A 27,828-nucleotide genomic window follows, 5' to 3' on the forward strand; every position below is an offset into this window, starting at 1 on the left:
CTTTTTTTTTTAATAGGAGGATTTTTGATTACCTGGTTAACTTCCTTAACAAATATGAATCTTAAGATTAGCAAGTTCTTCTCTGTCAGTTTTATTAATTTGTGCTTTTCTAGGAATTTGTCCTTTTCCTCTAATTTGTAAAATATATCTAAATTGTTAATATTTTCTTATTATAATATTAATGTCTATAGGATCTGTAGTGATGACCCTTCTTATTCCTAATATAGCTTTTGGCTTTTTTTAGGGGTTGATTTTTCTAGATGTTTATTGGTTTTGATAATCTTTTCAAATAATATGCTTTTGTCTTGAGTGCTTTTCTTGCATTTTTGTCCATTTTCTGTTATTGATTTAATTTCTTTATTATTTTCTCTCTTCAATTTAGTTGGGAATTAATTTGCTTTCTTTTTCTAGCTTCTTCTAGCTCATTGATCTAAAACCTTTCTTTATAAAATAAAAATGTATTGTTAAAAATTTCTGCTAACTTTGTTTAGTGTATTTTAAGCTTTGTTATTTATATTTAGCACATACAGATTTTGGGTTATTACATCTTCTAGAGGAATTAAGCCTGTTATAATCATTAAATGTTTCTCTTGGTTTCTGGTAAATTTTTTTTGTCTTAAAGTCTACTTTCTTTGCTATTGTTATAACCATACCAGTTTTCTGATGCCGAGTGTTTTCCTGGTCTATATCTACCCACCCTTTTATTTTAACCAATCTGTCATTATATCAACCTACATGTGCCATTGTGAGATTTTTATAAACAACATATGGTGAGGTCCTGGTTTTTATCCAATTTGGTAATCTTTTAATTTGGAATGCTAAACTCATTTTTATTTACTGTAATTCCTAATAAGTCTACCATTTTGCCACTTGCTCTGTTCTGTCTTTTCTCGGTTCTTCATTCCCTCTTTGTTTTTCCAAGGTGGGTACATTAAGTATCATGACATGTATCTGTATCTTGCCAGTACCCACCTTGAATAGGTATTTTACCACTTTATATGTAATGAAAACTTGTAAGACTATAATTCTTTCTTTTGGGGGAGGTTATTGATTATTTTTTTTAGTATTTCATTTTATCTCTTCTCAGCTTTTACCTGTATTTCTTTTCTTTTCCTTTTCCCCAAGAATCTGAAGTGTATGTATTTAAGCTCCTTGGATGATTCTAGTGCGCAGAGAGAGTTGAGAACTACAGGAGCTTTTTGGGAAGCTTCTTAGTGTGACCTGGAAATAAACTTCACTAACAAATAAAAAGCAGCAGTATTAAATTATTATGAAAACTTAAAATGGATCAAAATAACCTGATATGAAACTTGATGATTCTTCACAAGCATGGCAAAGGAAAATAAATTTCTTCTTTTAATTTTTTACCTGGTGGTATTTGTAATATTACAGAGAGGCAAATGTTCTACACATTGACTTCTTTCTCCACTATTCACAATCCATGACACAGGAAGTTAATAGACCACATAACAAAGAGTTGCCATATATTCCACATTTATAAGTTTATATATACACACATATATACTTGCATCTTTATGTACAACTTAAGTGCGCTATGTACAGCATGTTTCGTTTTTCTTCAGCTCTTTATTTTTTAGCTTGATTTAAGCTTAATTTACCTTGATTTTATAAGTGCTATACTGCTAGTATTAGTAAACACCAAAGTTTCTCTTGATTTTAGGGAAATACCCTCCAAATGCCAACAGCAGAGGTCACAATTCTAGCTTAAGGTTTCAGTGGGAGAAATGAAAGGTGATTAATAGAAATTAATCAATAAAAAACTATGGAATCCTCAAAAAAAAAATACAGGATCCTTACCACATACCATGCAGGGCACAGTACTGAATAAGGGTTAGGTCCACGTCCCATCAAGCTGTCAATCTAACTGACCCCAGGACATACCAGATTTTCCTGACCTTCACCTCCTTTGCATTCTCTGTGGTTCTTGGCCTTGTTCAGGGTCCCCATTGTGGTTCTGTTGCTGCTTCCTTTTTGTTTCTCTCTCTATCCCCCATTGTAGCAAGGGGTTGACCCACTGAAAATCTGGTTATTGGGATCTTCTAGAAGAAATGCTTCATCTGGAGAGAAAGAGATGGTCTGTGTTTTGAAACAAGCCCAGAGAGAAGTTAGTGTTTTCTGTGAAATATTCTGGCTTTCCTGTTTCTCTCTAGTTTGTAGCCCTTATATCCCTTTCTCTGACTTATGAGGAAGCAGTTCAGTGAAGCTGATTGTAACATGGCAAAATCTTATACTAAGTATACCTCTCCCCACTTCACACCTATTGTTTTTTAAAAAGGTTATCAAACCTTGTTTCTAGACCCTGTCTCCAAATTCCCGTGGGTATCACTGCGCTGCCAATTAATTGGCTTCAGGTTCAGGGGCTGGGTAACCTCAAGTTTGTTGAATCAGATGTTTATTCAGTGTGTTAGGTCATCCTTAAGCATAGAGAAACTCTCGTGAGAGTATTCTAGAACTTAAGTGTATGGTTCTGGAGTTTGGTGAGCAGAAAAAACAAACCACCAGCCAGGCAGCTGGCCCTGCCTCTCCTCCCTTCTAATGTGACAAGACATGAATAGTTAGAGCTTCACTTCACAGTTAAAGGCAGGTAAGAGAAACGTGGGGGATGGCTTCTTCCAGTACGTATGTATTTATGTACTCAGTAAATACACGGTCTCTTGCCAGTAGGTTTACCAGCTAAAATACACCCCTGGGTGCCTGGGTGGCTGAGTGGGTTAAAGCCTCTGTTTTCAGCTCAGGTCATGATCCCAGGGTCCTGGGATTGAGTCCCGCATTGGGCTCTCTGCTCAGCAGGGAGCCTGCTTCCCTCTCTTTGCCTGCCTCTCTGCCTACTTGTGATCTGTCTGTCAAATAAATAAATAAAATCTTTAAAAAATAAAATAAAATATAGTCATCCCAATGTGAATTTTAGATATCCAATGTGTAATTTTTTAGTCTAAGTATATCCCAATACTTAAACTGACAGTTATGCATTGTTTATTTGAAATTCATATTTAAATGGGTATCCTCTGCTTCGGTCTATTAAATCTGGCAACCTTGCTTTTGAGGCTAGTGCTGAAGTCAGACACAGTCCCTGCCACATGAAGCAGGCAGCGCCTTCCTTCTCTGGGATTTGGCAGTAGCAGTCGGCAAGCTCCTTGCTGGGATCCCCTTTCTTCCCAATTGCTTCCATAGGCCTGGAAACAGGGGGGACCTGTCTAGCCCTTAGTGAGCCCAGCTGCCCCCACCCTGCATCACTCACATTCTCCTGCCTTTAACAAGGAGGGGAAGGAAACTTGATGCCCTTCTCCCCACTGGCTGCTCAGATGCTGAGTAGCAGGGCTAACTTGATGCAGTAAGGGTTGGCATGATGAGGGCCTCTGAAAAATATGATGGGCTCCTCCTGCCAGGACTTTTCTCCTTACCTACTCTCTCCAGAACTGGCAGACATGTCTCCTCCTCCCTTCATTACATGACTAGTGTGTCAGGGATCTTTCCAGGCCTTGAGGACTCAGCAGCCAACTGCCCTGCCTGAGTGACCCGTGTGACTGGGTAGGATTCCTGTTTTCTGTCTTTGGCCATGGGTACCATCCTTAGGTTTCTTATTAACGTCTTCCTATGGGACCTGGGACATCCAAGGCCTCTTCCCCACTGCTGAGTGCTGATGGTGCCCTGCATGCTTCCTGGCTTGGAGACACCCTGGCGGGCACTTGGGGTGAGGGTCTTGCTGGACATGTATGTTGCACTGCCCCTCTCAGGCCTTCTGTGTTCTATCCACTGACTGTGATGGCAGAACACTTCCCGCGGTGGCCATTAATGCTCAGGAAGTGTCAGCTATTGTCGCCTGCCTTCGCCCCTGAGACTCAAGTGTCCTCCCCCCACCAATTACCACATTCTGGCGACTGTGCCTCCCATTGGGAAATTACTCAAGGCCCTCCTTCCTTATTACCTCACTTGGGCCCTCCCCAGCTCCCTTTCTTGTGCCCTGCCCCTCACATGCAGCCTGGTCCCTCATCAAATCCATCCTCCACCAATGACCACACCTAAATACTTGACTGCTGGGACCCTCCCAGGGCCTCCCAGTAAATTCTGTACTGGATAAACTTAAGCTCCTTCCCGCCACTTTGACGCTCATTCCTCTTCCTGGACCCTGCCAACCTCCACCCCACCCCTGTGCCTTCTCTTCTCCACGTTGAGGCTCCGTACTCACCCCTGCCCTCCTCTGGGCTTCCTCACAAGCCGCCTGCCCACCTTATCTCCACATTCATCTCACATCTTTGTCTTCCTTTCCTTGCCTGTTCATAGTCATCTTTTGAGATCTAGTTCAGGCTGTCCTCTCCTACAGGACACCTCTGAGTCTCTCCTTGAATAAGGGGCCCCGATAAGCTTCTTGGAGCAGCCAGACCCCTCTTATTGTACCATCACTCTTGGTTTGCGGTTGTGAGTTCTTCGCACATAAAAATTGTGGATCCTTCATTTGGCATCTCCCCCTCTGAGAGTGCCTGGCTCTCTGCACAGGTTGCTTCAACTGATCTGAATGAAATTGCCTTATGTCATTACATCACACTTGGCCATGAAGCTGTTTGGAACTTTGCTTTCAAACTTTCTGTTGGTCCCTGAAGCAGAAGTTCTATGATGTGAAGGAGTTGGTCCAAGAGCTAGCTGGCCAGGATGGCTGGTAGCTGATATCTCTCTTGGGTATTATTTAGAGGAATTTGCTACAACAATGAATTTCCTAGCTTTCAATATCAGTATTTTAAGTGTACCAGCCAAATGGAGTATTTTGGGTCTGCCTTGCCTCTTAAATTCTTTTAGGCCAAATGAGTAGCTTAGGCAGTCCAGGCTGGGTTCCCGGCCAGGCGGGGCCACAGCTTCATTGCTGTTAGCGTTCAACTGGATTCAGTCATTATCTCTGGCGATCTCTTTTTACTCAATACCTTTAAGAATAAAATTCCAATAACGAACACATACCCAGTTGCTTATCATGTATCACACACTATCCTTAGTCACTTCTTTAACACCACAAGACAACTCACCAAGTTTCTCTGTTTGTAATTGATGTTTCCATAACACCTAGAACTGTGCCCCGCACAAAGTAAGATTTCACTCATATTTGTGGAATCAATGAATGGGCGGAATGACACCTCCTGATTTCAAAAAACTCACCAAAGTACTGTCCTTATCAAAGAACGGAGTTCAGGGTAAGTAAGGACTTCAGATATTCCTGAGCAAATGACCACCACTATTTGTGCATTGAACTGTGTTTTTAATATATTCCTGAAATCTTGTTGCGCCCAAGTCTTGCTTGCTGGTTTTATGTAAAGCAGACTTTTGTGAATTGAATCCTGCCCTCTCAGTGACTTAATAGTTTTAGAGACACTCTATCTGCAGTTCTTCTGAATCTTACCCTGAGGATGGGTTCCAATAATTCCAGTGAATATTACCTGTAAACAAATACCTCACATTTCTAGAACCATTGCCTATAAAATCAACATATTTAGAAATGAGGAATAATCTTTCCACAGAATCCCTTAAATCTTCATTTATCTTCTTGGTCAGTCTCAGTTTCTTCTATCAGATTTTCACAAGATATGTACCTTCTAGACTCTAACATACCTGCCTACAGAAGGCTTCTCAGTTCCTCTTTGCAAGCAGACATGGGGGTATGATAAAGAATAAGAGTCACAGGAGGCACCTCTCTGTCTGTCCCTCAGCAGGGACTGTGAGTTTTAAGTAAAATCACCAGCCAGCACTGCAGAAAAATCTTACCAGCCTTCTGCTAGGGGAGAGTCTCATAAGTCTTTCTTTTCTTAAAGCCTATTTCTTTCTCATTTCACACCCATTTCGTCCCTAGGGAATGTCTAGGGCTGTGTGTTTGTGTGTGTGTGTGTGTGTGTGTGTGTGTGTGTTTTAGGGAAATCAGCAGGGAGTCATATATATATAGATAGATAGATAGATAGATAGATAGATATATTAAATGGTGCTCTGGGATTCTCTGAGAATCATGGTATGGCAGTCAAAGCCCAGGATACAGGTGATGGATATATAGCGTAGATTGAGAATGCGATAAACTTTCTTAGGGCATTGGCGTGGACATTACTTATCATGAAAAGAGCATGACGTTTAGGAATACAGAGTATTGGGTTTGAATCCTAGTTCTGTCCTGCTCTGGGAGACCTTGACTTAGCTAGGTAACCTCAATTGGACCTCTGTTTTCCCATCTGTAAAGTGGGGATATGCTTTTCTATTTCATGGGGTTGTCAAAAAAATGAAATTAGAAGATAAATACAGAAGCTCTTTGCTTATTGAAATTGTTCAATACAATTGTGTTTTTCTTCATCTAGTGCCGATTAAACAAATGACGGTTTCCCTGTTTTTCCATTTGTCCCAGCTCAGTGGTTTCTCTTATGAGGTTTGGTAGTAGACTTGTCTATTTGCTATAGCATGAGGCCCAATGCAACATCGTTTGCATGTTCAGGTTTCACTGAGCAAACAAGGATATTCAGACATTGTAATATTATTCTATGGATGGAAACAGGTAAATAAATATCTTGAGCCAAAACTGATTTTGTTGTTAAAGAAATGAAAAGGCAAGCCACAGAATGGGAGGAAATGTTTGCAATATGTATATCTGACAATGGATGTTATTTAGAATAGGTAGTAACACTGAAAAAACAATTCAACTAAAAATTAGATGAAGCAAGCCAATAGAATATGCACAAAAGGTTTGGATGGACACTTGACAAGAAATATATGATCAGCCAATGCACACATGAAAAGATGCTAGTTATTAGGGAGATGCAAATTCAAACCATGAGGATACACCATTATGTATCCACTAGATTGGCTAATGTTAAAAAGACAGAAAAGACCAGTCATTGGCAGACATGGAACAACTAGAAACCTCCTACATTGCAGGTAGGGATGTAAAACTGCACAACCACTTGGGAAAACTGTTTGGCAGTCTCTTAAAAGTTAAAAATATATCTACCATATGACCCAGTCACTTCTCTCCTACATATTTACTGAAGGAAAATAAAGACATATGTCTCCTCCAAGATTTTTACATGAATTTCCATAGTGTTTTCTTTGTAATAGCCCTAAACTGGAAACAAGCAAAATGTTCATCAACAGTGAATGCAAAAATGAAGTTAAATATATGCATTGCATAGAATGGAATTCTAGTCAGCAATAAAAAGGAACAGCGACTAATCTATGCTACAGTATGGATGAATCTTAAAACAATGTGTTGATGGGAAGAAGCAAGACATAACATACTGTATGATCTTATTTCCATAAAATGTAAACTAATCTCTAGTAACAAATAGCACATTAGTGGTTGACTGGAGGTGAGGATCCATCAAGGAAGGGAGGGACTGTAAAAAGGCATCAGACATTTTCTGGAAGGTGTTGGAAATGTTCTGTAGCTTGATTCTGGTGTTATTCTCATGGGTATGTACAGTTGTCAAAATTCATTAAATGGCATGCTTTAAATGAATGTAGTCTGTTGTAAAATAAATTATCCTCAGTAATACTGATAAGGAAAAAAGATAAATTGTTTATTTAAAGCAAAAATAGCAATGAATTTTATAACATATGTAGAAGATATCGATAGATGGATAGATAGATGTTATATAATCTCAACAGTAGCGCAATGGGCGTGAGAATGAAATGGAAGTATCGTTTATTATTATCAGGTTCTTTGATTCTCTGAGAAGTGGTATAACATTATTGAGGGAAGAATATGTTAGGGGCAAGATGCATATTTTAGACCATAAAAATCCCTATAAAATAAAAATAACAGTTAAAACTCTAACAGTGGAATACTAAAACCTAGGCAATTAATCAAAAGAAGAAGAGAGCAGAGGAAAAAGAGAAGAAAGAACATATGGCACAAATAGAGGGAATAATTGTAAGATAATAGTTCCAAACTCAATCATGTTGATAATTACCTTAGGTGTAAATGGTTTAAACACTCCTATTTAATTTGCTGATTGTCAGATGTGATAAAAAAAAAAAAAAACAAGACTGAACTAGATGCTTGCTGTAAGAAACCCAGTTAAAATATAATGACAAATAGATTAAAAGTGTGAAAATAAAACATTTACACCTGCAAACATTAACCATAAGAGAGCTGGAGTGTATATATTAATATTAGGTAAAATAGACTTCAGAAAATAGAATATTACCAGAGATAAAGAGGAACACTTCATAATGATAAAGAAGTCCACTCATCAAAAGGTCACAGCAATCTAATATGTGTGGACTCAGGACACCTGGGTGGCTCAGTCAGTTATGCATCTTCCTTTAGTTCAGGTCGTGATCCCAGCATCCTGGGATGAATTCTGCATCAAGCTTCTTGCTCAACTGGGATCCTGCTTCTCCCTCTGCTTACTGTTCGCCCCTGTGTGTGCTCTCTCTCTCTCTCTGATAAATAAATAAATAAAGATATTTAAAAAAATTTTTTTAAAATGTGTATGGACCCACAAAATAGCTCAAAATGCATGAAGCAAAAATGGAAAGTATTGAAAGGAAAAATTAACAAATCTAAATTTAAAATTTACAAATCTAAAATTATAGTGATAGGTGTATAGTGATATCTCACTGTTGTTGTGATTTCCATATCCCTGATGATTTTTGATGTTGAGTGTCTTCTCATATGTGTGCTAGCCATCTGAATGTCTTCTTTGGGAAAATGTCTGTTCTTTTCAAGTGCACATAGAACATTTATCAAGACAGACCATGTAAATTTAAAGGATTGAATTCATACAAAGTATGTTTTCTGATTAGAATGAAATTAGAAATTATTAACAGTCACATCTGAAATAATCTATATATTAGGAAACTAGACAAGACACATAATTTATAGGTCAAAGGAGAAGTCACAAGGGAAATCAGAAAATATTTTGAACAAAATGAAAATGAAATAGAACATATCAGAATTTGTCGTGTACACCTAAAGCAGTGCTTAGAGGAGAAGTTAAAATACTTACATTTGAAAAGAAGAAAAATAGAAAATCAAGGGTGTTAATTTCCATTTTAAGAAACTAGAAAGAAGGAACAAATCAAATTGAAATCAAGCAGGATGAAAGCAGAAATCACTGGAACAAGAAATAGCCAAAAAATAAACATAATTAAGCCCCCAATTTTTTTATTTCAAAAAAATAGATAAATTGATAAACCTTCAGCTAGATTAATTAAGAAGAAAATAGGCACAAATGATCAGCATCTGGAATAAATGAGAGGACATCACTACAGATCCTATAGACATTGAAAGGATAAAATTAAATATTATGGTTATTATTACTAGTGTCATATCAATGTAATGTCAATAGGTTTGACAATATATATGAAATAGAAAAATTATTGAAAGACATATGCTCCTAAAAGTGACTGAAAAAGAACTGGAAAATCTGAATAGCTTCATCTCACATTGCTGGTGAAATCTACCAAATACTTAAGAAGACATACCAACTTGACACAAACTCTTCCATAAAATGAAGGAGAAGGGAAAACTTTCAAACTCATTTTAGGAACATTACCTTGACACCAAAAACCAGACAAAGACATTATGAGAACAATATCCCTTGTGAACAAAATCTTAGGTAATCGCATACAGTATATTTTACTATAAAATAATGTACAGTGATCAAGTAGTATTTATCCCAGGAATGTTAGGCTTGTGTGACATTTGGAAGTCAATCTATATGATTTGCCCTATGAACATTATAAAGGAGAAACATCATATAATCATCTCAGGAGATGACACTCCATTGATAGAGAACAGTCAATGAATCAACACCTCTAACTGCCGTCACTCTTACCAATCTCCAGAGTCTGAAGCTTCAGTTGAGAAGACCAGAAAGGCCATACTTTATGGTACTTACCATGAGTTTGAGGTGCTTAAGGGAAAGTCCCCAGCTCAGTGTGTTTACCACCCTTGATTAAAGACAAGTCCTGGAGTTTGGTAGAGCATAAAAAGAAAGAGTTCACTAAAGCTTTTAATCCTAGCAGTTGTTATAAACAATAACATTTTAAGAGAGCTTAAAAACAAGGTCTGTGGGGTGTTCAAAAGAAGGGAACAAGAGTGAAACCTGTACCTTCCATTATAGTGTTTTGAAACATGGCAAAGAAGAAAGCCAGAGCTGGGGGCGGGGGTACAGTTGGACGGAGGCCCATAGACATTGTGTTGCACAGTAGTCATGGCCACAGGTGGCCAAGAGTTGATGGAAAATGGTGACTTACCACTTTGAAGAAAGAAATTATTCCTACCTGTATACATTTCTATTGGTGCTATAAGTAATTGCCACAATCTTGGTGGCTTAAAATAACACAAATTTGTTATCTTATAGTTCTGGAAATCAGAGTTCCGAAACAGGTCTCAGTGATGAAATATCATTGTCAATAAGGCTGCATTCCTTTTGGAGGCTCTAGGGGAGAAATTAACTTCCTTGCCTTTTCTAGCTTCTGGAGGCTCCCTCATGACTTGGCTTGAGGCCTGTTCATCCATTTCAAAGGCAGCAATGGCTGGTTGAGTCTCATGCTGCATTTTCCTGACTACTTTTTTGTCACGTCTCCTTCTCCTGCCTCTCTGTCACTTATAAGGACCCTCATGAGTACATTTGGGCTTCTGGTTATTCCAGGATAATCTCCCAATCATGAGAACCTTGATTTAATCATATCTAAAAATCCCTTCTGCCATGTGGTGTAACATATTCTCAGGTTTCAGGAATGAAGACCTGGTCATCTTTGGAGGCCATTATTCTGCTTAGCACATTTTCAATGGAAGTAGAATTAGAAAAATTAAAAATATGAGAAACATGTAAGGCATTTTTGTGTGAAGGGAAGAAGGAGATAATTTGGAATATGATCTTACATGGTAGACTACAGCAGGGAGAGAGTTAGTTACACTGAGCGCCCATTTCTCGTGGGGTCAAGGGGTATGAAGACAGTTGCCGATGTGAGCAATGGGGTCTCTGAGGAACTGGCAGAAAAGTAAGCCTGAACAAGAAGCAAGGGAGAAGTTTTCCAAGAGGACAATGGCGTGGTAGAGCCTCACAGAGGCAGGGTGTAGAGTGACAGTTCTGAAGGGCACATGGAGACTTTGGTAGCATCTGAGGAAGGAGCAGGTGTCACAGTGGGCTTGCCTCAGATGTGCCTGTGCTGTGGTTCCCTGAGAGTGGGAGAGGGGGCGCTGCTGAGTCCCTCACGGGTCTGCACTCCTCTCGCAGGTATGCAGGATTCCTCCTGGACGAGGACATCTTCCATGGGAAGGAGTTTGTGGACAGTCGCCCACTGCAGGCACTGGTGGCAGGGCTGAAGGCCTACAGTACCTGGGAGAACGTCAGCTGCCTGCAGGACTGCCGCGAGTGCACAGGAGGCATGGTGAGCCCTGCAGGCCCCAGAGGTGCCAGCCCCACGCCCCCAGGTCCCCCTGCTGTAGCTCAGGTGATGTCAGCACTCTGCGCCTGTGAGCAGGGCATCAGCTTCAGGGGGAAACCCATTGTCTTCGTGACCCTGGGTGCACCAACCAGCCTTGCAATCTGTACATCTACCTCCTACCATGCTGCGTAGGCTGATGGGGGACCCCTGCATTTGTAAAATGCTAGCCCCCATGGCCTGGCCCATGGAGGCCTGCAGTAAATGTCATTAACTTGGTGGTGGCTTCATTGACAGTATGGAGAAGGTCCAGTGGGGTCAGATGATGAAACCGATTCTCCAGTGTTTGAATCCCTTGGGAAGAATGCAAGAAATGACCCCGGGGTGGGGGGATGGAGAAGGGTGATTAGCCCCAGAAGAAGGCAGAAAGGGATGTGCCAAGCATCTGGAGACTGTTTCGTGTATCCCCAGCCCTTGGCCTTAGACTGGATTGTGCAGTGCGGGGCAGAAGGTATGAGAAATCTGTTTGAGTTATTGAACAGTTGAGGGGAACTCTGAGAACAGCTGAAATCTGTGCCCGATTCCACCACAACCTGAGGGCAGGGGTCCCTTTTAGGATCTGGGGAGTCTCTGTATCCTTATGGGGGCTTGGAGCTGGTAAGAAGGGGAACCCACGTAGGGTCTGTGAGGGCATGGCAGGTTGGATGTGGGGTTTGCAGACCTGTAATACTGTGGCATGGTAAGGCTACGGGGATTAGCTGTGGTGGCAGCCGGGGTTCATCCTCAGGTGACAGTCCTGCATTCGTGACCCCCAGGGACTACACTCCTTCACTGGCATGTGGGATGGATGCAGGTTCTGCTGGAGCCTCCAAGAGACATTTCCTGGAGGAAGGAGGGGAGGAGCCCCTATTGGGTTTTTGGCCTGAGCTTGATCTGAACTTGGCTAAATATTATCCTATCAACAGTGGCCCCAAACCTACAGAGGAGGATGACGAAGTTTAGCCTCAGTGAGAAGGGATCAAGAGCAAGTTAAAGGCAAGGGTAGAAAAGAAAAGGGGAAGGATAAGTTTCCAGAAAGTCTGCTGCCCTGATGCTCTGTTTCAGAGCCAGGACCAATGGAGGGGTGAGGAGTGAGGGATGAAGGGCAAGGAGTAAGGAAGGGCTGGACCTTCACAATAGGCACAGCCTGAGATTTTCTCCCACGTGAACAATACGGATGGAAATGAGGGCCTCCTGCGGAAGCCAGTGTGATCATTTCTCTTAAGGTGGCTGAATAAAGATGTGCCCATGAGGCAAGGAGGCCTCAGTTCGTTAGGTGTACACTCTATGTCCGTGACAATGGTGGGGGCGATAGTGGTGGACATGCCTGCTTTGTGCCCATGGATGTTGCATGTGAGTCCACATGAAAGGAAAGAGAATGCAGAACAAAGTAACAGCTGGCACTGGGGCACAGCTGGACCAGGCGCTGAGGTCCTCTGAGGCAGAGAGGTGCCATGGCTCATTGTGACTTTCCTCAGTGCCCTGACAAGGTAGGAGGCTCTTGCCACATGGCTGGTTTCCAGGTGTAGCTCCAGGGACGTCGCCATCTCTTGGAACAGGAGTTTGCTGGCAGCAGTTAGGAACAGGACTCTTCTGGGCACAGCAAGAAAGTTGAGCTTAACAGGTGGGAGGTAAGACCGGAAGTAACCCCTCTGGCAGGGGTAGCCCACCTACGGGGGGTTGGGACTCTGCTAGGAGTGCTGAGAGATGCAGATATTGTGGCTTCTGACAGGTGACTCAACCCAAGGGTGTGCTCAAAACCCCTGTGGTCTTCTCATCTTCCTCCCTTGGCTCATTCCTTGTGATGCATTTCATGGGCTGATGTGCCCAGTGGTTTCCTGCCCCTGGACCTTCATATCCTCCCAGATGACCTGATGGATAGACAGGATGGTGGACAGATGGACTGATGGAAATAGGATGGTGGATAGATTGGTTGATTGAATTATTGCCCCGTGCATTCATTATCTCTGATAATTTAGTTTCACTGGAATGTTACTAATTTGGCTCTTTGGGATTTAAGATTATGTATTTGAAAATGGAAAAGGGAAAAAGGCTGTTATATGTCTTACAGGCATTGACACTTAAAAAAGCAATCAGTTCTTCCTCTCTGCTTAGCTTACCTCGTGCCCGAGGGAAAGATTCAAGACACAGCAGCCTCCAGCGTTTGGTCTAGGCAAGAGTTCAACATCCCAGCATTGTTGCTCTTAAACTGTTCTGTACAAACCTTTGGATTCTGAGGTTCTTTCCCTCCATATTGAATGTTTCCATACCAGTTGGTGGTCTATTTTAATAATATTATCACTGTGCATCAGGAAACCAGGAGAAAGTCTTAGGTTGGCTCTTTCTGCAGAAGTCTCAGCAATTGTTGCTTTCTTTGGGTGATAGGTTGAATGTTGCAAGAGTGACATTTAGTTGCTAAAAGAACATACTGCTAAGAGAAGCATAGTCTGTCACTTTTTGTGCAGAAAGCCTGGGATAAATAAGATCTCATACAATTTTTTTTCCAAAATTAGATCATCAAATGCATGATACTGGTTGGAAGTTACATAATTCATGTTCATGCAAGCATGTCATTGCCTTAATGACTTCTGATTAAGAGTCATTGTTCAATATTTCTTTTTTTTTAAGATTTTAGTTATTTATTTGACAGAGAGATCACAAGTAGGCAGAGAGGCAGGCAGAGAGAGAGGGGGAAGCAGGCTCCCTGCTCAGCAGAGAGGACTCTGGGATCATGACCTGAGCCGAAGGCAGAGGCTTTTACCCATTGAGCCACCTAGGCGCCCCCAGTATTTCTAATTTCTGTCTGTGTGTAGAATGGTGTACAAGGTACATGCTCCCTGTCCTGAGGGCCAGGTAATGCAAGGCAGGACACTGAACTGCGTGGCCCTAAGATTTCAGTCAAATGAGTTTTCGGGGACTCCCACTCAAACCAGGTTGAAGTTACATGAAGTTACTCTCCTGATTAAAGCAGCAAGACACCCGACATCAGGCGATGAGAGTGAGGAAATAAAATAAAATAAAATAAAATTAAATGAGACTTATATTTGTCCCAGTTTACTACCTCAAGAGTTTCTACACCATGCCTTCAGAGAGGCAACCAAGACAGAGCCCAGGGGACTCCCTGATTTGAAGACACCATGCTGAGAGTTGAGGGAGACAAAAGCATCTGGAATTCATGGGATAGAGTAGAAGACAGAAGAGAAGTTGTTGGTCAGAGAGAGAACTCAAGCATCTGCAGGGTTTCCCTTCAAACATTCAGCTGAGCGCTGATTATTGCATGTGTGTGAGGGAAAGAATCACCTGGAAGGTCTGGAGGGAACAGGATCATGTCCTCACATGGGAATGGGAACAGTGCCTTTTCTCATAAGCCAGCCTGGAATACTTTAAGACTCAGCCTGAGAAAAAAAGAAATGTTATGTATAAAAGAACAAAGTTAAGGATGACAGCAGATTTCTCATTGGAAAAAAAATAAAAACAAGAAGTAGAGCGACATTTTAAGAAGTACTGAAGGGAAAACATGAAGTTAAAATTCTATACTCTGAAAAATTATGTTTCAAAAACAAAACCATTATAACAAAGATGTGTTTGGACTTGCCAAAGTTAAAAGGATTCATCACCTGTAGACTTTCATTATAAGAAATATTGAAGGAAATTCTTCACACAGAGAAAATGATATTGGATAAAACTATGGATCTGCACAAAGCAATGAGAAGTACCCAAAATAGTAACTTTCTTTCTTTCTTTTTTTTTTTTTTTTAAGATTTTACTTATTTATTTTAGGGAAAGAAAGCACACAAGTAGGAGATAGGGACAGAGGGAGAGAGAGAATTTCAGGCAGATTCCGCACTGAGTGGGGAGCCCAATTTGGGGCTCGATCTCATGATCCCGAGATCATGACCTGAGTCCAAATCAATGGTCAGTTGCTTAACTGACTGAACTACCCAGGTGCTCCATAACTTTCTTAATATATAAGATTTTTCTTAGTATTTGAATCTCTTTAAAATGTAATTGAGGTACGCCTAGGTGGCTCAGTTGGTAGTGTCTGGCTCTTCATTTCAGCTCAAGTCATGATCTCAGCGTTGTGAAATGGAGCTTCAAGGTGAATTGTGTGCTCAGGAAGTATCTGCTTGAGAGTCTCTCCCTCTCCCTCTCCCTCTCCCTTTATACCCCCCCACTGATGCACACACACACTCTCTCTAATTAAATAAATAAATCTTTAAAATGTTAGGTAACTGACTCTCTTAACAAAAATAATAGCAATGTCTAGTGAGTTTTATAACATATATAAAAGTAAAATGTATGGCAAAATCACATAAAGGCCAGTAGGGGATAAAAGGAAGTACACTATTGTAAGGTTCTTATGCTATATCTGAGGTGGTATGATATCACCTGAAAGTAGACTGTAGGAAGTTGAAGATTTCTATTCTAAACCCCAAAGCTACCACTAAAATAATACAATGAAGAGTCATAGCTTATAAGCCAACATAGAAGTTAAAATGGAATTCAGTACTAAGTCCAAAAGAAGACGAGAGAAGATGAAGTAGGGGAGAATGAAGAGATTGTTGAAATATAAAACAAATAGCCATATGGTAGATGTAAACCAAACCATGTTCCTAAACACTTTAAATGCAAATACCCCAATTAAAAGGCAGAGATTGCCAGATTGGATAAAAAAGCAAGACCCAACTATATGCGTATGAGAAATACATTTTGAATAGAAAGATCCTAAGAGGTTAAAAGTAAAAGGATGAAAAAAGATATGTCATGCTCACACTCATCAAAAGAAAACTGGAATGAGTATTAATATCAGACAAAGCAGATTTCAGAGCCAAGAATATTGCCAGGGATAAATAAGTCCATTTCATAATGACAAAAGGGCCAATTCAAGAGGATATAACAATCCTAAACCTAATAACAACTTTAGCAGGCTAACAATAAGCAGGTTACTAACAACCTTAGCTTCTTTGGTCATCCCCACTTTGCCGTGAGGAAACAGGGGCTCCAAGCAGTTGGACTTGCCCAAGCTTCCACGTGTTGCCTGAGGATTTAAGGCCTGATTCATCTGACTCCAGAGTCCATGTCGGTATGGTGAAGCTATGCCCCAAGGCAGAGTGGGAAATCACACTGAGGTGTTTGGGAGGCTCTCCAAGGAAGTAATCTCACCTTTACTGGGTAGAATGAACAGATAGCACTGGGTGAATGGGACCCCAGTGCCCCCTGCCCCCACACTTAACCAAAGACGAGGTCTGAACTCCGGGGCACTTAGTGCCTCTGGAACTCCAGACCTGCCCTTCCAAGTGATTCTTCATGCTGATGAAAGGCAGCTTCTTCCCATGTCAGACACAGCATATGTGGGGGCCCAGGATCCAGGGGCTGCGGGGTCCTCTTTGCTTTTTATTGGCTCTAATTAGTTAATACTCATTAAGCATTTTCTATATATGTAGGCATCTTTGTAAGTGCTTTATATATAGTAACTTAGCTATCTCTCAAGTTAGATGAGTACTATTATCAGACTGATTTTTCAAAGGAGGAAACTGAGGCCAAAAAGAGATTAAATAACTGGCCTAAGGTTAAGGGGCTAAAAAGTGGCAGAACCACGCTTTAAATGCAGAGAATCTGTCTCCAGAGGCCATGCACCTAGCCACTGTGCCATATGCAAACCAGTGTGTCCTATGTTCCAGAAAATAGCGGGGTTCATGTTAATGGGGTGGGCACAGTCTGAATCCAGCATGCCACTTTGCAGCTGTGGGACCTTGGGCAGGTCCTCTTCCATGCCTGAGCCTCTAATGAGTCTTGCTGAGCTGCTCAGAAGTTAACATGAAGTTGGATCCTCCTGTAATGGGGGAGGTTGATAGGCAGGACCAGACCCCTTTCCTCTCAGACCCTCTCAGGTGATTCCTGGCTCCTGCCCTTTAGTGTAGGGCTGAGGGAAGTAAGGTGGGATGAGGTTACATTACTCACCCCATACTTCTTTGGTAAGTCAGGGAGAGGCTGGGACAGGAGCTGGGATAGCAAAGCCTAATCCTGGCACACAGCCGGCCGGCACTGTTCCCAATGGCGAGTACTGTGTGCTTACACATGTTCTGCATTTTGGCTTTTAATCTCAGTGTGTAAGTGAAGAATCCAACTGGCCTCATTTGGACACAAAGAAAAGCCTTCACCTGCCCACATGGGAATGCTGGGAGTGAATTCTGCAAGCTCTGAGTGGTCACATGACCCGGGCCGCGGCTGCTTGTCTTTGCTTCCACCTTATTTCTTTAAAGATTGATGGAGTCAACCAAGTTCTTAGGACTGTTTCCATTTAACTGTACTTGTACATTGTCTCTTTTCTCCATACCCAAGCAAACTCACATTGAATTTCCTACGTTGTCTGAGAGAGGAATAGGGCAGCAGAACCCCGAATGACAGAATGGTCTTATGGGGCTGCGTCATGAAGAGGGGCAGGGTGATAGGTGGCGGGGAGAGCACTCATCACCAAAGGGGTGGGATCTTTTGGTCAGGGCTCTGTTACCCTGGATCTTCCCACTGGGAGCCTCAGTTTCCTTATCTTTTAAAGCCTTGCCCATGATAGTCTCTCAGTAAATGCTAGAATCTCCTCGTCTTTTTTCCTGGGTGTGATTGCACTGAAGGATCCACCTCAACCCATTAGACTCATGTGGGAGCTGCCTGGCTAGTGCTCCTCGGGGTGCAGGTTTGGAGAGTAGAAGCAAGTCACATCCTCAACAGATCTGTCTCCAAATCATCGGGGTCTGCAAAAACGGGCTTGGGATGAGGATAGGCTGCATGGTTCCTGCTACTCCTGTCACTGCAGTAGAACTTAACAGAAGCTCTAGCTGTTGACCTTGGCCCTGCACAGCCAAATTCTTCACAGGGACCTGTTACAGTATCCTTTTGCCCTTGCACGTTCCCTGTACCTGAATGCCCATGGCCAGGAGCCATGCTGTTTATGTTGTCCCCCTTGATATCAAGACTGGGAGATACCACTCCTGGGCTCACTGGGCCCTGAGGATTGGCCTCCACAACAGGATTTCAGGCTCCTCTCCATCAGGGTCCCTCTGTGAGAGCCTTCTCATTTCAGCCCCTGGCTGCTCCATTCTGTTTCAGAATCCTCTATGGGAGAGCAGAACTGGCTGAAGCAGAATAAAGAAATTGCTATACAAAATTGGAGCAAGGGCAAGTCTCAGAAGAGATCTATGACCCAGCCTGATGATAAGGTTATCAGCAAACATGCACTGACCATTCCTTTCATGTTAGACACAGAGCTGCTGTTTGCTGTTTGGAGATGTCATCCAGCTGGGCCATGACTGAGTCATTATATTTTAAAGATTGCATAAGAGAACATTAAAACAATTACAAGTGTCTGTAAATTAAAAAAACAAAAAGTGATATGATGCGGAGCCCCTCAGTTATTTAGTAGACTTAATCCTAAAACTAATTTTTCAGGGAGATTCAACACGACCTCATTTATCTGGCATTGACCACTTCTTGGAACAGAGCCAAGGCCTGAAATAAGCAAAACAGAACTCTGGGAATCCCAGAGAGATGACGTGAGGTCCGCGAGCTGAAGCTCAAACCCTTACTCATTCCTGAAGGAGCCTGGCCAGCTTCCCATGCGGCCTGGTCATGCTTGTTGACTCTCACACTTGGTTCCTGGTTACCTGAGGTGCTGCTGCAGAGTAGTAAGGCTAGAGGGACTCTGCATGCAAGCAGTTAAGAGCGCTGGTGACCAAAGAAGAGCCAGAAAAATGAGAAAAACCAGACTCAAAAATCCAAGAGTGCCATGGGCCAAGGAAGAATCAAGTCTGGTGGAACATGAGGTCCTCTGGGCAGAGTGGGCTCTATGCTGGAAGGCAGGCTGGTGCAAGGAGGATAGTCATTTGAGGGTCACCCCTCTGTCCTGTGCTGCAGATTTACTATCCCTGGAATGAGAGAGAAAGCATTTCTTTAACTGCCCAGCTTTTCATAGCAATCCCCTGGATGTGTAACTCTCGAAACAGATAAGGGGGTCAACCTGACTTGCATCTAGTATGGTAGAGACCATTTTGCTACCCATCCAATTTCTTTTTCTTTTTCTTTTCTTTTTTTTTCAGCATAACAGAATTCATTGTTTATGCACCACACCCAATGCTCCATGCAATACATGCCCTCCATAATACCCACCACCTGGCTCCCCCAACCTCCCACCCCCCACCCCTTCAAAACCCTCGGTTTGCTTTTCAGAGTCCATAGTCTCTCATGGTTCACTTCCCCTTCCAATTTCCCTCAACTCCCTTCTCCTCTCCATCTCCCCATGTCCTCTATTTTATTTGTTATGCTCCACAAATAAGTGAAACCATATGATAATTGACTCTCTCTGCTTGACTTATTTCATTCAGCATAATCTCCTCCAGTTCCGTCCATTTTGATACAAAAGTTGGGTATTCATCCTTTCTGATGGAAGCATAATACTCCATAGTGTATATGGACCACATCTTCCTTATCCATTTGTCTGTTGAAGGGCATCTTGGTTCTTTCCACAGTTTGGCTACTATGGCCATTGCTGCTATAAACATTGGGGTACAGATGGCCCTTCTTTTCACTACATCTGTATCTTTGCAGTAGTGCAATTGCAGGATCATAGGGAAGCTCTATTTTTAATTTCTTAAGGAATCTCCACACTCTTCTCCAAAGTGGCTGCACCAAGTTCTATTCCCACCAACAGTGGAAGAGGGTTTCCCTTTCTCCACATCCTCTCCAACACACATTGTTTCCTGTCTTGCTAATTTTGGCCGTTCTAACTGGTGTAAGGTGGTATCTCAATGTGATTTTAATTTGAATCTCCCTGATGGCTAGTGATGTTGAACATTTTTTCATATGTCTGACAGCCATTTGTATGTCTTCATTGGAGAAGTGTCTGTTCATGTCTTTTGCCCATTTTTTGACATGATTATCTGTTTTGTGCGTGTTGAGTTTGAGAAGTTTTTTATAGATTCTGGATATCAAACTTTTGTCTGTACTGTCATTTACAAATATCTTCTCCCATTCTGTGGGTTGCCTCTTTGTCTTGTTGACCCATCCAATTTCTTAAGAAGAGACAGAGCCAAGAAAAATCCTGGCTGGTCCCTGGGTCATGTGGAGATTGCTGTGCTGTTGGAGGATTCTAGGTACGGAGGTCATGGATCCAGCTGGCTAGTGTTGCGCGTGTGGGTGGGGTAAGCATGAGCTGGGCTTCATCTTAATACCAAGTAACTGGGTAACTTTACTGGGTCATGCCAAGTCCCTGGAAGGGGTTCATGTATGGCCCATACTCAGAAGGGGTCCCAGGGTCTGGCAGACCTCCTAAGAAGAGACTGGCTGGGATCTAAGTGCTGACCTCAGTAGAAAGGCCCTCTCTGTGGCTGCTATGACACCTTCTTCAGTCAGACTCTTTGCTCAGCCCTGACCTGATTTTTCTAGACCACCAGTGGGTCTGTGATCAACTTCTTCCCTTTCCATTTCATTGATCAGAGGACCCTTTCTCTGGACAGAGTTAGGACCTTCAAGAACAATCTCAACATTTTGGGACTATGGAGTAAATCCTACGTTTCTCCCCATTTCTGCTGTCACTTTCTGGTCAGTATGCAGACAACAACTAGTTTGATTGTAGGGATTTAGAAAAACAGCACAGTAAATTATTTCCCAACGTTGAAAGAACCTTGCTCAAGATTAGAGGAATCAGCTCTCTTTTTTTCAAAAAAAAAACCTCTCTGTTTTTGACTCCCTGACATTCTGAGTCTCTGCTAGGTAAAGTGTCAGGACCTGTATAGGTGTTAACACCTGTAATACTCCCAACAGCCCTATGAGCAAGAATTATTATCCTTACTATTTTCCCATGGATTGAAGAACTAAGGCCAGAGGTGAGATGCTGTTTCTCCAGAGCTAGTAGAAGATGGAGGCAGGTTCTGATTCAAGTCTCCCAAATCCAAGACTCTTGTCCTTGATTCAGGAGCTTACTTTTTTGGGGGTGTGGGATGACGGCTTTGTTTCTGGCCCCTGGCTTCCTTGTGAATCAGTGTCCTATGCTGAGGCCCTTCATTTAACATAATCCATGATTTTAAAACAAACCTTTGTGTTTTGCTGTCAACCTGTGGTCTCTGGAAAAAATAATTTCCCTGTGAGAAAATCCAAATGTCATATTTGTGCATGTCTTATGTTAGTAGGTCTTATCTCATCAGGTAAATTAGAGTGGGAGAGTTGCAGGCAGTAAAACTGACCCTCATCACTGATAAAGAAAAGAGAGATTACCAAAATGACCCAAGCACAATCCATTTTATTGGTAACATTCTTTTGAAGATCTCAGCCTAAATTTCTTAAGGACATAAAGAAGGCGATTATAAATTTTATGTGGCATGGATAACATTCAGACATATGAGAAGATAATGGATAAAGCTGGCATTGATCCTAGGCCAACGTGCCAAATTTTTAATCTACTGTATTCTCATTTTACCCTCCCTTGAGATGGTTCAGAACACTCCAGAAGGATTCACCTATCACACCAAGAAAATAAAGAGGGGGGAAAAAATGAAGCTTCACAGGTTGACTTTCTCATGTTATGATCATCTTAGTTAAAATCCTTTTGGGTGTGAGTTAGAGAGACTCATTTCAGACTTGCTCAGTCAAGAAAGGAGAGTACAGATTGAGAGAGAGAGACAGAGAGCCAAGAGATGAGATGTGTTCTGGAATCTGGGTCTCACAAGGACCAGGAACTGGGAAAGGGTCTGGAGGTGGGGCAGCAACTTCTCTTGGGTCCGATAGTCTCAGCCTTTGTGGAGTGTCTGCTCATTCTTGTTCCTCTGCATTTGTGGCTGCCCTTTGGCTATGAAGTTTAGAGCATCTCCATTCCGGCTCTACTCCAAGATGGTGTCTCAAAAATCTAGCCCTGAATCCCTGGCTCAGTTTGGGTTGTAATACTTCCCAACTTAGTCATTTTTGGCTCAGGAATGGTGTTGCATATCATGAACATGCCTCCCGATGCTTCACTAGTATGGGTAGTAAGACAGACATGGAACAGATATATATATTATAGTATATGTGATAGCTTTCAAAATACTTTCTAACTAATCCTTTCATGCTTGTTTATAGATATGGAACTCAACTATTTATGTTATCTTATATCCAGCAAACTGTGAACTGCCATAATAATTCTAATAATCTGTAGTTTTTTCCATTTCCTGTGTAGACAGTCATATCACTGGTGACAAGTGATGGCTTGTTTCTTCCTTTACAATTATTTATATTTATTTATTTGTCATATTATGACAAATAAGTAACAAGGACCTCCAGTGCAATGGTTGAAAGAAGTGGTTGATAATAAGCACCTAAATTTTATTCTTGACTTTAAAGGACCTGTACTTCCTGTTTCACCATTAAGGATGTTATTTGATGTGGGTATGTTGCAGATATTCTTTTCTCCCCAGTTTTATTGAGAAATAATTGACATACATCACTGTATACATTTAAGACATATAGCCTGTTGGTTTCATTTACATATGCTATGAAATGAGTACCACAATAGGTACAGCTAATGTCCATCTTCTCATGTAGATACAATAAAAAGAAAATAAGAAAATAATAAAGGAAAAAAATTTCTCCTTGTGATGAGAATTCTTAGAATTTTATACTCTTAACTCCTTTCCTATATATCATATAACAGTTTTACCTGTATTTGTCATGTTTGTGTGTGTGTGTGTGTGTGTGTGTTTTAGTTTTAGTTTTATTTATTTGACAGACAGAGATCCAAGCAGGCAGAGAGGCAGGCAGAGAGAGAGGGGGAAGCAGGCTCCCTTCTGAGCAGAGAGCCCGATGTGGGGCTCGATCCCAGGACCCTGAGATCATGACCTGAGCCGAAGGCAGAGGCTTTAACCACTGAGCCACCCAGGCGCCTCTGTATTTGTCATGTTTTATATCATATCCCTAGTACTAATTTATTTTATAACTGGAAGTTTGTACCTTTTGACGACCTTCCTCCAATTCTCCCTCCCTGCCTCTGCTAATGCCAAGTCTCACCTCTTTTTTCTGTGACTTTTTTTTTTTTTTTTTAAGATTCCATGTATAATTGAGATCATACAGTATTTGTGTTTCTCTCTCTGACTTATTTCACTTAGCATAATGCCTTCAGGGTACATTCATGTTCTGCAAATGGTAGAACTTCCTTGTTTTTTATGGCTGAATAATATTCATCTCTGTGTGTGTATGTGTGTGCATGTGTGTATACAACTTCTTTATCCAGTCATCCATTTGTTGACTGTTTTCATAGCTTGGCTATTGTAAATAATGTTGCTATGAACATGAGGGTGCAGATATCTTTTCAAGTTAATGTTATCATTATCTTTGGATATATTCCCAGAAGAGGAATTCTGGATCATGTGGTAGTTTTATTTTTAAGTTTTTTAAAAGATTTTATTTATTTATTTGACAGGCAGAGATCACAAGTAGGCAGAGAGGCAGGCAGAGTAAGAGAGGGGTAGCAGGCTCTCTGCTGAGCAGAAAGCTCGATGTGGGGCTTGATCCCAGGACTCTGGGATCATGACCTGAGCCGAAGGCAGAGGCTTTAACCCACTGAGCCACCCAGGTGCCCCTATTTTTAATTTTTTGAGGATCCTCCATACTGTTTTCCTTAGTGGCAGTACCAATTTATAATTCCACCAGGAATGCATGGCCCTTTTCTCTCCATCCACATTGGCATTTGTTATTTCTTATCTTTCTGGTGATGGCCATTCTAACTAGCATGAGGTGATGATATCTCATTATGATTTTAACTCACATTTCTCTAATGACTAGTGATATTGAGCACTTTTCATTTACTTGTTGGCCTTTCATATGTCTTCTCTGGTGAAATGCCTACTTAAGTCTTTTGCCCATTTTTTTAAATTAATTTTTTATTTTTTTAATAATATATAATGTACTTTTATCCCCAGGGGTACAGGTCTGTGAGTCGCCAGGACTTTTGCCCATTTTTAATTGGGTTATTTGTTTTTGGGTTTTCGTTTGTTTGTTTGTTTGCTATTGAGTATGAGTTCCTTACCTTTTATATGTCAGGTATTAGCAGCTTATCAGATATATGGTTTGCAAATATTCTTTACCCATTCTATAAGTTGTCTTTTCATTTTGTTGATGGTTTCTTTTATGGCACAGAATCTTTTTAGTTTGATGTAGCCTCCCTTTATTTTTTATTTTGTTGCTTGGGCTTTGGTGTCATGTCCAAAAATCTTTACCAAGACCCATGTCAAGGAGCTTTGTTCCTTCGTTTTCTTCTAGAAGTATCATGGTCTGTGCTCTGACATTTAAGTCTTTAGTCTGTTTTGAGTTAATTTTTGTGAATGGTGTAAGAGCAGTAGGTCCAGTTTCATTCGTTACATGTGAATATCCAATTATGGCAGCACCATTTATAGAAAAGACTATGTTTTCTCCATTGAGTATTCTTTGCTCCCTTGTCAGATATTAGTTGACTGTATATATTTGGGTTTATTTCTGTTCTGTTGATCTCTTTATATGTTTTTATGACAGTACCATACTGTTTTGGTGACTCTAACTTTATAGTATAGCTTGAAGTCAGGAAGTATGATACCTCTTGCCTTGTTCTTCTTCCTCAGGGTTTCTTTGATTATTTGGGGTCTTTTCTTGTTCTGTATAAAAGAAGTGCTTTTTCTGCTTTTTAAAAAAATACCACTGGAAGTTTGTTAGGGATTGCATTGAATCTATAGTTGGATTTTGGTAGTATTGACATTTTAACAATATTAACTTTTCCAATCCACGAACATAGGATACCATTTTATTTGTATGTTCTTTGATTTCTGTCATCAGTGTCTTATAATTTCAGTATAGAAAACTTTTACCCCCTTAGTTAAATCTGTTCCTAGGCATTTTATTGTTTTTGGTGCTGTTGTAAATGTGATTGATTGATTGATTGATTGATTTTTATTTAAATTCAATTATCTGACACTCCTTGGTGGTCTAGTGGTTAGGATTCGGTGCTCTCTCTCTCAGTTATCTACCATATAGTACATCATTACTTACTCATGTATATTCAATGATTCATTAGTTACATATAACACCCAGTGCTCATCACATCACATGCCCTCCTTAATGCCCATCATCCAGTTACCCTATCCACCACCCACCTCCCTTTCCACAACCCTCAGTTTGTTTCCCAGAGTCAAGAGCCTCTCATGGTTTGTCTCCCTCTCTGATTTCTTCCCATTCAGTTTTCCTTCCCTTTTCTCCTATGATCCTCTGCACTATTTCTTATGTTCCACATATGAGTGAAACCATATGATGATTGTCTTTCCCTGTGTGACTTATTTCACTTAGTATAATATCCTCCAGTTTTATCCATGTCAATGTAAATGGTAGATATTCATCTTTTCTGATGTCTGGGTAATATTCTACTGTATATATGAACCACATCTTCTTTATCCATTCTTCTATTGAAGGACATCTCAGCTCCTGCCACAGTTTGGCTGTTGTGGACATTGCTGCTATGAACATTGGGGTACAGGTGCTCCTTCTTTTCACTACATCTGTATCTTTGGGGTAAATACCTAGTAGTGTAATTGCTGGGTCACATTTTATTTCTTTTTTAGAAATTTGGTGGTTGGTATATAGAAATATTACTGATTTTTATATGTTAATTTTGTATCCTACAACTTTACTGAATCCACTGATTAGATCTAACAGTTTTTTGGTTAACTATTAGAATTTTCTATATATAAAATCCTGTTTTCTGCAAATAGAGACAATTTTATTTCTTCCTTTCCAATTCTGATATTTTTAATTTCTTTTTCTTGCCTGATTGCTCTAACTAGGACTTCTAGTACTATGTTGGATAGGAGTGATGAGGGTGGGCACACTGTCTTGTTCCTGTCTTAGAGAAAAAGCTTTCATCCTTTTATCATACACTATGTATGATGTGAACAATGGGCTTGTCATATACAGCCTTTATTATGTTAATATATGTTCCTTTTATGGTTAATTTGTTAAAAGAGTTTTATCATGAATGAATGTTGTCAAATGATTTTTCTGCATCTATTGAAATGACCATATGATTCTTTTCTTTTATTCTATTAATTGACATATTATGCTGATTGATTTGCCTATGTTGAATCATCCTTGCATCCCAGGAACAAGTCCCATTTGATTATGGTGAATGGTCCTTTTAATGTGTGCTGGATTCAGTCTGCTAGTATTTTACTGAGAATTTTTGGATCCGTATTCATCAGGATATTGGCTTTTGGTTTTCTTTTCTAGTAATGTCCTTTTGCTGGTTTTGGTATGGGCAATACTGGCTTTGTAAAATGAGTTTAGGACTGTTCCCTCCTCTTTGATATGTTTGGAAGAATTTAAGAAGTGTTGGTGTTAATTCTTCTCCAAATGTTTGGTAAAATTCGCCAAAGAAACCATTTGTTCCTGAGTTGTTTTTTTTTTTTTTAATTGGGAGATTTTTGATTACTGACTCAACCTCCTTATTAGTAATTGATCTATTCAGATTTTCTATTTCTTCCTGATTCAGTCTTAATAACTCGTATGTTTCTAAGAACTTTTCCATTTCTTTTTCATGTCCAGTTTGTTGGCATAGAGTTGTTTATAGTTGCAGATATTCTTTGTCATGTCAAAGAAGGTCTGTTTTACCCTTAATTTCTGAAGAGACTTTTGTGTGTGTGTGTGTGGGGGGGGGTTATTGGTTTTAACATTATGAATAGACTTGACCTTGAGGGAATTATGTGCATTTATTTTATTGAAAGAATTGTATCTTTTCTTCCTTTTAACCTGTTAATGTAGTAGATTTACATTATAGATTTTCTAATGTTTAACAAATCTTGAGTTGGGGATATAAACTTATTCATGGTGTGTGTGTGTGTGTGTATGTGTGTGTGTGTGTGTGTGTGTGTGTGTGTTTAATACACTGTTGGTTCTGTCTGCTGAAATTCATTTAGGATTTTTTCAGCTATAGTAATAAGTGAGGTTGGCTTGTATCTTTCCTGTCTAGTAGTGCCCCTGTCCAATCTGGATGTTAAAGTTATATCACTTTCATTAAATGCCTTTGGGAAGGGATGTTCCTTGTTTTCTATTTTCTCAAAGAGTTTGTGTAAAACTGAATTATCTCTTCCTCAAATATTTGGTACTAATACCTGCAAAGCTGTATAGAGTCAGTGGTTTTTCTCTGGGAATATTTTAAATGATTGATTCTCTTTCTTTAGTGGTTACAGCTACTAAGATCTTCTTTTCCTCTTGAGACTGTTTTTATGATTTATATTTTTCCAGAAATTTTTCCATTTATTCTTAGTTTTAAAAATTATTGGTGGAGGTTCATAATATTCTTTTTTTTTAATTTTTTATTTTTTATAAACATATATTTTTATCCCCAGGGGTACAGGTCTGTGAATCACCAGGTTTACA

General features: G+C 40.5%; 1 protein-coding gene across 7 annotated transcripts in view; it reads left to right on the plus strand.

Moving 5' to 3' along the window:
* ACOXL (acyl-CoA oxidase like) overlaps positions 1-27,828 on the plus strand; it is a 347,875-nt gene that overhangs the window by 172,445 nt on the left and 147,602 nt on the right. For all 7 annotated transcript variants that reach the window (XM_059405581.1, XM_059405577.1, XM_059405580.1 and 4 more), the window contains one exon: positions 11,229-11,382. In XM_059405581.1, coding sequence (XP_059261564.1) covers positions 11,229-11,382 — 154 coding nt within the window. The remainder of the gene's footprint in view (positions 1-11,228; positions 11,383-27,828) is intronic.

This window comes from Mustela nigripes, chromosome 7 (assembly GCF_022355385.1).
Source record: "Mustela nigripes isolate SB6536 chromosome 7, MUSNIG.SB6536, whole genome shotgun sequence".
NCBI classification, from domain to species: Eukaryota; Metazoa; Chordata; class Mammalia; order Carnivora; family Mustelidae; genus Mustela; species Mustela nigripes.